General features: G+C 48.4%; 2 protein-coding genes across 2 annotated transcripts; one reads left to right on the plus strand and one right to left on the minus strand.

The window, feature by feature from the left end:
- The first annotated feature begins 112 nt into the window (after positions 1 to 112).
- LOC109787241 (heat shock 70 kDa protein 6, chloroplastic) lies at positions 113 to 6,437 on the plus strand. Its single transcript, XM_020345799.4, has 8 exons — positions 113 to 967; positions 1,378 to 1,630; positions 3,585 to 3,664; positions 4,193 to 4,335; positions 4,420 to 4,518; positions 4,684 to 4,873; positions 5,198 to 5,596; positions 5,683 to 6,437. The coding sequence occupies exons 1-8, from the start codon at positions 479 to 481 to the stop codon at positions 6,076 to 6,078; spliced, it is 2,049 nt and encodes a 682-aa protein (XP_020201388.1). The 5' UTR covers positions 113 to 478; the 3' UTR covers positions 6,079 to 6,437.
- Positions 6,438 to 7,180: 743 nt separating this feature from the next.
- LOC109787240 (uncharacterized) lies at positions 7,181 to 8,945 on the minus strand. Its single transcript, XM_020345798.4, has 2 exons — positions 8,557 to 8,945; positions 7,181 to 8,421 (listed from the first exon to the last, which is right to left on the minus strand). The coding sequence occupies exons 1-2, from the start codon at positions 8,827 to 8,829 to the stop codon at positions 7,327 to 7,329; spliced, it is 1,368 nt and encodes a 455-aa protein (XP_020201387.1). The 5' UTR covers positions 8,830 to 8,945; the 3' UTR covers positions 7,181 to 7,326.
- Positions 8,946 to 10,634: the final 1,689 nt, after the last annotated feature.

The following is a 10,634-nucleotide window of genomic DNA, read 5'->3' on the forward strand; positions in this document are numbered from 1 at the left end:
ATTCCGTCAAATAGGATTAGAACCACTGGACGTCGAAGGCATAACATGGGACATAGGAGTATTAATCGAACTGATGTCTCCAGTCGACGTGATAAGCAGATTTTATCGAGAAGGTTTATAACAGCGCCAAGCAATAAAAACATCAAAATAAGACTAGGAAGGTTCCTTAAAATTCTGGAAGCGTCAAAAACATCTATAGAACGCCAAAATAGGAACATCTAGAACGCGAAAATACCAAAAGCAGGGCAGAAGAAAGCCACAGGCTGGCTCCCAGCGCGTCTTCCCCACACGAATCGAAAACCCTATAAAACCTTCCTCCCGTTCCTTATCCTTCCCCAGGCCTCTCGCCATTTCTCTTCTCTCAATCCCGCAAAACCCACGCGAATCCACCAGCCCCTTCCTTCAACTTCCTGCCCCTTGTAGGGTTTCGCACCCCCACCAATCCCTACCCCCTGGGTTACTGCTCGTGCTCTCAGCCATGGCGACCACGACCTTCCCCACGTCGACCCCCTTCTTCGTCCACCACGGCGCCCGGCGCCCCTCCGTCAACCTCCGAACGGCCGCGGTGGTGTACGGCCGTGGTGGGCGGCGGTGGCGGCCACTGCGCGTCGCCTGCGAGAAGGTGGTGGGGATCGACCTCGGGACCACCAACTCAGCGGTCGCGGCGATGGAGGGCGGCAAGCCCACCATCGTCACCAACGCCGAGGGCGCGCGGACCACGCCGTCGGTCGTGGCCTACACCAAGGCCGGGGACCGGCTGGTGGGACAGATCGCCAAGAGGCAGGCGGTGGTCAACCCGGAGAACACCTTCTTCTCAGTCAAGAGGTTCATCGGCCGAAAGATGAACGAGGTCGCCGAGGAGTCCAAGCAGGTTTCCTACCGCCTTGTCCGGGACGATAACGGCAACGTCAAGCTCGATTGCCCAGCAATTGGCAAGCAGTTCGCCGCGGAGGAGATCTCTGCACAGGTAAATAAATAAGGGTCTGTCTAGGACACATCTAGATGTGACATAGTTATGTCACATCTAACCTCATGTCCACTATACTTGTGGTCTATTTTTTTCGGTCCCTTGTTGCTGCGTTATTTGTGAAACTTTAGATGTGACATCCTTAAAAAACATCTAGATGTGAATTAGACAAACTGTTCTACATAACTGTAAACAGTCACTATGGAAAACGTGAGTACAGCCGAATTGATACCGCCCAGTGATGTAGATGCTTTATTATTTTGCAAATTGTTCAAGAAGTTCTATTAGAGATGAATAGCAGTGTATATGCTCATTCTTTTAGCTGTGTATATATCAGTTGTCGGTTCACTTTCCAGGTGTTACCTTTCTATCAGATTTGCAAGTGTTTCTGAACATCCTTTATTATCCAGGTCCTGAGAAAGCTGGTTGATGATGCGTCAAAGTTTTTAAATGACAAAGTCACCAAGGCAGTGATCACGGTTCCTGCTTATTTCAATGACTCCCAGAGGACGGCTACAAAAGATGCCGGCCGCATTGCAGGCCTGGATGTTCTCCGTATCATAAACGAGCCTACCGCGGCATCGTTGGCATATGGTTTTGAAAAAAAGAACAATGAAACAATTCTGGTTTTTGACCTGGGAGGAGGCACCTTTGATGTTTCAGGTATGTATCATGAATTTTGAGGTCTTATGTATGCCCATTGCAAGGAAAATTGACGCCCAGTAACTGCTGCAATCTGCATAGTTTCAGTAGTTAATAATCAAAGTAGCTACATATTTACTTATACTGATCATGCAGCACCATGAAAAATATGACTATAGATAAGCTTTCGGTGGTCAACTATTCGATGTATTCTGTGTTACTTCAGTTCACTGAAATCTGTCCAGATACGCAGGTTACATAATTTGTTACATTGCACTGCAAAAATGTAATCTTATGGCAGAATAAATGTTGTTTGATCAACAATAAGTTCTTTAACATTCGTCTGTCTTATGGAAAATATATGTATAGGCTCCCGTAGTAGAAAATCTATGTGTTGAGTATATTGATTCATTAGGAAACATAAGATAGACTAGGATTTGTCCTGCCTTGCCTTGTACTCCAAGATGATCATGTACTCCTATATATATGCCCATGAGGCTCAAGCAATACAATGACATATTCCACCAATCCCTCTTTCTCCCTTCTAACATGGTATCTATCGCAAGTCGATCCTAAACCCTAGCCGCGCCGCTTCCGCACTTGCGCGCCGCCCCTGGGGCGGTCGGCCTCCATGACCGTCGCCGGGGGCTGCGCCGCCCGTACCTAGGGTTCGTCCGCCGGTCATGTCGACCGGCTGCCCTAGAGAGTCTTTTTTCCGATCCTTTGATCCGGGTTTTTCTCTCTCGCCGGTCGCTTTGGTCGGCGTCTCTTTTTTGGTTTTCCGATCTAAGATCGGTTTGCGTCGCTCACCGTCGTTTGTCATCTGCATCACGCCTCTACTCCGACAACGGATCAGATCTGGATCAGTTGCTGCAGGATACCCAGCTTTGACGCATGCAACGGCGTCACATGGGCTGATGTGGCGGCTCCTGGCGCTGTCCTGCTCGTCCCGCGCGCGGGCATAGTGGACTGCCGCGTGGTGTGGTCGTCCGCTCATGTGCCAGAGGGCTGCCCATCCACACCGCTGCTACATCTCGTGTGCAAGTCTTCTACTTGTGCATCATGTGCATGTGTGCTTGCGTGCGGGTGTGCATGCATCGCACCACGCCGATTCCCTTCCGTCCGTACTCAGCGACTTCATCGACCCGCGAGCAATCGACTTGATCACTCGAAAGCACGCGATCTATTTCGTCTTCGTCGTGCGTTCGGTCTGATCAACCGCATGTGCACGTATTGTCATCGAGTACCGCGCGCCTCTCCGCCGATCGAGCATCGGGCTGCCGCTGTGTCGCCCCGTCGGGCCGCAGCGCCGCCGCCCGTGGTTCTCTTCGCGGCTGCATCGACTCGTGTGTCGCCCCTTCGGGTCGTAGTGCCGCGATATGCGGTCCCCGCGGCTGCACCGACTCCGCGATGCGTCGACCGTTACGATTGTGTGTGTGGGGGGGGGGGGGGGGGGGTCCGTCGGCTTGCCTTCGGATTCTTCTCCAGTCTCACCGTCTGCGTCGCTACCGTTGTGACTGCGGGGGGGTGTTGAGTATATTGATTCATTAGGAAACATAAGATAGACTAGGATTTGTCCTGCCTTGCCTTGTACTCCAAGATGATCATGTACTCCTATATATATGCCCACGAGGCTCAAGCAATACAACGACATATTCCACCAATCCCTCTTTCTCCCTTCTAACACTATGTATAGGCCCTCATAAAGTACTAAGCAGGCACCAGCAAGGGCTATAATATACTAGTGGAAGCATGTTCTGTTACTTCTGCATGCTGGATTGGATGGAGTGTTAAGCAATGGAAACCTATTTTATCTAATTATTCTATTTTGATCCATTATTTTAAGACATCTGTCCTCTCTAGTCTTTTTGATAAGCAATGCAAGATTGTTCTTAATCAAGTTCTACTCTTTTTGTTATCTGTATGACCATATGGTCCATAACCCCGCTTATTATACCTACTGCTCTGCTTTCAGTTCTCGAAGTTGGTGATGGTGTTTTTGAGGTGCTGTCTACATCTGGTGATACTCACCTTGGTGGTGATGACTTTGACAAGGTATTCTTCATATGCCCATCTGTCTCGTGTGTGATTTCAAACTTATTTAGTCTGCTTCATCTTGTTTGCTGTTTGTTTGGTTAGAACGTACCTCAATTTTGCATATGTACTCTGTGTTTGTAGTCTTGCCTGCATAATAGGAATGCAAAAGGGATGTACACTTCACTGTTTATTGAGTTTCTTACTTGACAAAAAAAAGTTATAATTGCTTGCAATTCTCTGGTTCTAGTCTTCTACAGGCAGGAGAGCAATGTGTGAGCAGCATAATAGGCTCTAAGTATCTTACGCTTCTCATTGGATCCCTGGTTACAGATAACATCTATGCTCGTTACCAGTGAGGTCGTGTGTCTTTCAGTTATTAGAATCTGCATTAGGCAGTATGTATGTGCATTTTGACAGCCAAAGAGATGAAATAACATCCTTATCTCACACTTACTGATAACCTTCGCCCTTGTTCGCATGAGTCTTCAGCACCTTTTTTATGATTCTGCATGATTTATATGTTCTCACAAATAATTCTGTTACCAGAGAATTGTTGATTGGCTGGCTGGGAGCTTCAAGAATGATGAGGGTATTGACCTGCTAAAAGACAAGCAAGCTCTCCAGCGTCTTACAGAAGCAGCTGAGAAGGCCAAGATGGAATTGTCATCGTTGACCCAAACAAATATCAGGTTGGTTGGCTCAGCCTCCCATTTTGGTGTCAAACATTGTGCTTTTTGTAATTCAGTTTCTAAACCTGTTATTGGTTTTTTCAGTTTACCTTTCATTACAGCTACTGCTGATGGGCCCAAGCATATTGAGACAACACTTACCAGGGGTAAATTTGAGGAGCTATGCTCAGATCTTCTTGACAGGTACAGTATCACGCCTCATGTTAATATTTGGATGAAAGCATACATGTCTGCATGGTTGTCTTCACATGCTTTTAACAACTGCTTTTTTGAATATCTGGCGAGTGTTATGGCTGTATTTAGTTTAGCCAATTGTTGCTAGTATTTTTATTTTTAAGTGTCTTTCAGGCTGAGGACACCTGTCGACAATTCTCTTAGAGATGCGAAGTTGTCACTTAAAGAAATAGACGAGGTGATTCTTGTGGGTGGTTCCACAAGAATTCCAGCTGTTCAGGATCTTGTGAAGAAAATGACGGGAAAGGATCCCAATGTGACAGTCAATCCCGATGAGGTTGTTGCTCTTGGAGCAGCAGTGCAGGTGAGTTCATGAAAATCATTTCTTCATAGTCACCAAAGTTAGGAACCTGATGTTCCTATCCTATACCTCTTTATTAAAATGTAAGCAGATAATAATCTGTCTTGCAAAATTTGGGCCGAACATATGGCCCCAGACACAGCTCTCAAAGTGAAATTGCCAAAAGAATATGGTAAACTGTTTGTTTGGCCTACTAGATAGTGTTGTTGCTATGTTGTGGCTTTTGGCTATGGCATCAGCGCTGGCTGATTATCTCTCATATGTTTCTAGAATGGTAACATGCTAGATTGAACTGTCTGGTGTATCTCACATGCAAAATGTCAACAGGCAGGAGTATTGTCGGGTGATGTGAGCGATATTGTGCTTCTTGATGTTACGCCACTGTCTCTTGGTTTGGAGACACTGGGTGGGGTGATGACCAAGATTATCCCAAGGAATACAACCCTCCCTACCTCCAAGTCAGAGGTCTTTTCAACGGCTGCTGATGGACAGACTAGTGTGGAGATTAATGTTCTCCAAGGAGAAAGAGAGTTTGTTAGGGACAATAAATCCCTTGGTAGCTTCAGGCTTGATGGAATTCCTCCTGCTCCGCGTGGTGTTCCCCAAATTGAAGTCAAGTTTGATATTGATGCCAATGGCATTCTGTCTGTTGCTGCGGTGGATAAGGGCACTGGGAAGAAGCAGGACATTACGATCACTGGAGCCAGCACACTGCCAAAGGATGAGGTACTCAATATAACGGAAACTTTTCAATTTGCATAGTGTAAAACTTTGCTGATCCTTTGGACTAACATGAATGAAAAACTATTCAGGTAGAGAAGATGGTGGAAGAAGCTGAAAAATTCGCGGCGGAGGACAAGGAGAAGAGGGACGCAATTGACACCAAGAACCAGGCAGAGTCTGTGATCTACCAGACTGAGAAACAACTGAAGGAGCTCGGAGACAAGGTCCCAGGCGATGTCAAGGAGAAGGTGGAGGGGAAGCTCAAGGAACTCCAGGACGCCGTTGCTGGTGGATCGACACAGACGATAAAGGATGCACTAGCTGCGTTGAACCAAGAAGTGATGCAGCTTGGTCAGTCCCTCTACCAGCAGCAGGGGTCGGGCCCTACCCCTGGAGCTGACGGCGCTGCTGACTCTACAGGCCCATCTGAGAAGACAGGCGATGGTGGTGACGTCATAGACGCTGATTTTACCGACAGCAATTGAATAGAACAGTAGGCTAGGGCATGATGCAACAAGTGAGTATGAATTTGTTCCACAGGATTGCCTAGTAGTATACGGGGTGAGCGCTTTCTTTGGATTGAGACCTTGTTTCCTGTCAGGGTGTTGGCCGAGTTTTTGATGTTGGAGGTTTGGAGAGTTCAGTTATCAGTTTGGATGCATAGATTGGCTTTTGCTTGTTGGGAATCCGACCCCTTGGCCTTGTACGGTTATGTATTGGATTTACTAACTCTCTAGAGAACTGGGTCATTTCCTGTTTGGAGCATGTGCCAAAAACTGGATTGTTATTTTGGGGAGCATTCTACTCCTTTCGTTTATAAATATAAGCCCTTTTAGAGATTTCACTATGGACTACATATATGTATGTAGACATATTTTGAGAATTGATGTGTTGTCAGAGCTAGGTCATGCTATCACATACCGAGCGCAGAAATACTTTGTGTTCAAGGATAACCACTTTGTGGCTAAGGATATCCGTGCGGGATTTTTTTTGAGAATTGATACTGTTACCATTGTTTCAAGACTATTAGCTCGGAACCTCTGCTAGTTTTGACTCCGTCAATAAGTGTCACACACTTCGTTCGAAGCGTCTCGGTGGAACCCCAATCCCCTTTCACGGTTGGCATTGGTGATTTCAGCGAGCTTCGGTCTCTGTGCAATCCACTCGGGTTGGTGAACTATGCTACCGTGCGTATGAGCCTTTGGGACGCAATGTACTCCGTCATCGGTGACTCTTGGACGTCGCCTTTCTCAGGTCTGACTGGTTTTTGCTGTCCACTTGGCGGTTTGGGTGGACGGTACGTCGATCTAATTTGGTCCAATGTTTTGTCGTCCTTCCGGAGTATCCTACTTTGGATGTGACGCGGCATTTTGTGCTCTGCGTTCTATGAGATTGGGCTAGGCGTGTTTAGTTTGTCGTGTGTTGGAGGGATGAGCACCCCTTAATTCTTCTGCTCCAACTCACACTTAGTGTGGTGCCTTCTTCTTTTTATGTTTGTCCTCTCATGTCTATCAATGAAAAGATACATTGCGTGTTCGGAAGAAAAAAAGGAGTTGCTCACAGATGAAGACGTTTTCCTGTGTTTCACTTGTAATTGATGCATACACGAAGCTTTTGGATGTCCATCGTAGAGAAAGAAACGAAGTAGTACATCTCAAATTTGCTGACGGGCGCGGCAAAGCGCGCCTCCGTCAAGCTAGTGCCTATTATGCCGCCCTACATACGGCTCCATCTCATCTTGTGGATGCGTACGTGGTGTCTTTGGACTCGTCGGCAGCGTCTAAGGTGTCAACCGCGGCAACCTTGGCCGGACCAAACCAACCTAGTCCAGTCACAACCGGAACAAGTGGCTTTCTCGGCACAGCCGCGCGGATCCCGCAGCCACCGTCGCCGTCCCGAGCACCCTTTGCCGCCTTATCGCCTTGCTCCTTGTTGTGCCGCGGCTGGTCTTTGGAATCGCTGAGCACAAGGTCCCTGGGAGGCAGGAAGCACTCCGTGGACAGCCCCGCAATGTTGAACTCCACCTCCTCGATGCTCCACGTCTCCTCCATGCACGTGCACGGTCTCTTCCTGCGCGCGTCGACGTCGGCGTCGGCCTCGTCTACTGCTCCGGCGGCCCTCGTGAACGGGGACACCGAGACGACGGTGCGGCCGGCGTGCGCGATGTTGATGCCGTCGACGGGGCGGTAGTCGCCGATGGTGGACGCCATGGTGGTCTCCCAGTACATGCTCGCGGAAGCTGCGTCGGCCGGCCTGGGGATGCGCAGCAGGTGGCTGTCCTCGAGACGGACGAGCAGCCCCGTCCTCTGGCTGAAGTATCCCCATAGCGCGTGCCGGATCACCTCCACGTCGGCGCCACTGCGGGCGTGCAGAGCGGAGGGTTCCGCGTCGACGCGGAGCACGAAGCAGTCCACGCCGTCGACTGCTTCCTCGCCGACAGACGCGGCGCTGGAGAAGAGATCCGCCGTGGATTTGGGGTCCAAACCCTGAACGCATCTGCGGATCGGTCGCGGCAGTCCCCGGGAGGCGTGGGCCTGCTGCTGCCACGGCGTCTGGCGCCACGCAACCTTGCCGTCGCTGCCGGCGCTCATCTTGGTGCCACTGGCCACGACCATCTCCACGCACCAGAGCTCCGGCTTCTTCTGCCACACCACAAATCCCCCGTGCACCTCGCCCATTCCCTTCTTTGTTGCCTTGCTGCTCTTGGATGTAGTGCTGCTCATCCGCACCTTCCCCATGGCGAACATGCTAGTCGCCGCGCTCAGCGCCGCCTCGCCGCCGGCCGCCGCCACGTACTGCTCCACTATATACCTCGCCTTGGATAGCTCCTGAAAATACAAGGACCGTTCATTAGCCGTGAAAATCACAAATATCGATATCCCGCATTCCCGCTGGCTGAATGATGATCCAGTGGATCGATCGGTGGTAAAATGAAATCCAAGCACGTACGGTACGGGACTTACCAGGGGCTCCTTGCTGTCACGTCCGCCCATGGGCCTCCTGGGCTGCACGGGCTGAGGCACCAGCGGCGCGCCCATCACGCCGAGCATGGCCTGCACGCCGTCACGGCGATGCATATGCTGGTGATCGATGTGCATGTGCGACCGCATCCACGCCTTGAGGTTGACCGTGCGGCGCCGGCGGGCCGGCACCTCCTGGTGGAGCTCGGGGACCGGCACCTCCAGCACGGTGTCGAGGCCGTCCTCCCGGTCTAGGTTGGGGCACACCTTCCTCATGGTCAATGCTCTTCGCCTCGATACCTAGCGCTCGACGTTGAACCGTACGTTTCGGCCGAGAAGAAGGTGGTGGTGAGGTGAGTGCGCTCAGTTTCAGTCCCGTCCAATATATGGATGGATCGTGGATATGTGGCTGCACGTTCTGCGCTACCTTCGCTTCACCCCACCCCACCCCCATCATGTTCTTCATGCTATTATACTCGTAACAAATATACGGCGAATCCCATTGTTTATACTTATATTATACGGGATCGAATATTTGTCTTGTTCTGGCGATGAACGGCGCGGTGAATGATTTTGATTCGCGTCGTCTCTCTCTACCTACCTGCGGCAGATTGTAGGGCACTTTGAGGGACATCTGATGATTTGACAGGTCCATGGGTTGGATGGATGCCCTCCAAGGCGTCAATGGATCCGCGAATTGGCATACGTGTACACCGACATCATTAGATTCCCCAAATTAGTTGTGCGGCAACCATTTCTAAAATTGATACTAATTGTGATCTTCGCTAGCTAGCTTCCCGGAAAAGAAATGATAAAGTGATCTTGCGCAATCTCCGGAGGACAAAATGTGTGCTGTAATGTAATCTGCTCCGGTGATCCTCTCTGATTCTAATTTTTCTGTGGCCAATTCAATCATCTGTCGCCATTCGTGCAAAAGTTGTGTGCCGTGTCCTGAGAGCAAAGTAAAAAAGAAAAGCCTAATGGGGATATGTTGAAAGTCGGTCCCAAGAAGCGGTCTTCCTACCTAATATTGTTGCTGGCATTAGGGCATCTCTAACCCACCCTTTACTACCTCCTTTCCGATTTATAAGGCTTAATTCAAAAATCTCACCAATAAGGTAGATGGTGAGTGGTGAAACAATTTTTGTAGTTTGCAAAACTACTCAATTAATGCGCTTGCTTTCTTCAAAAAATTGTGTTTACCAATGCATTAATTACAATGCATGCATGCATAAAGTACATGCACTGATAAATTTTCTCTTAATACTTGCATGCAATGATTTATTACACCTTAAAATCTGAACATGTGATGGGGAATAACCAAATTGAGACTTATAAAATGGGAAAACTAAAAAAATTTGAGATAAGCCCTATAAACCGGAAAGGCGGGAGTATAATTTAGTGGAGTATATTTTCTCTTCTAAAAAAATATTGTTTCTAATCAATCCCCTAAACTTAACGGAATAAAAATATTATTTTGCTAATTTTTTTGGAAATCCAGTTTAGCTCTCAAGAGCACATGCTCCTCTGTGCCAGAAATGCTTTTTTTCAAATGTCAAACACCACACTTTTTTTTGCAGGGAAACTCCACTCTTTTCTAGTGGAAAAAACATTAAATTTTGAACCCTAATAAGTGCCACATGTGCGGCACGAAGCAATTCCGCCATGACTTTTTTGATGGCAAGTTTAGTTATTCGAGAATGGCAACTGTAGTTGTGAAGCATGGCAATTTTTTGTTTGGACAACAACTTTCAGCTTTTTTTTTTGGTTTTTCTTCGGATGACAATTTTACTTATAAAAAGAGTCAATTACACTGGTGGTGCTACAACTTGGTGTAAACAGTCACTTTGGAGCTAGAAGTTGCGGTGTACATCAAAGTGGTGCAAAAAATTGGTATTAACATGCAAATACAATGCTTATCTCGTTTGTATACGGAGTCGGTGCTGACTAAGCGTGTGGGGCCCGCTGTCACCCACTGGACCAGAGAAAAGAGGCATGTGGCCTTATTTTTTGTAAAACACCCTTGAGATATATATTTTCACAAAAAAGCCCATGTTGACGGGAGAGGTGGCATTTTTTAC

Source organism: Aegilops tauschii, chromosome 1, assembly GCF_002575655.3.
Source record: "Aegilops tauschii subsp. strangulata cultivar AL8/78 chromosome 1, Aet v6.0, whole genome shotgun sequence".
NCBI lineage: Eukaryota > Viridiplantae > Streptophyta > Magnoliopsida > Poales > Poaceae > Aegilops > Aegilops tauschii.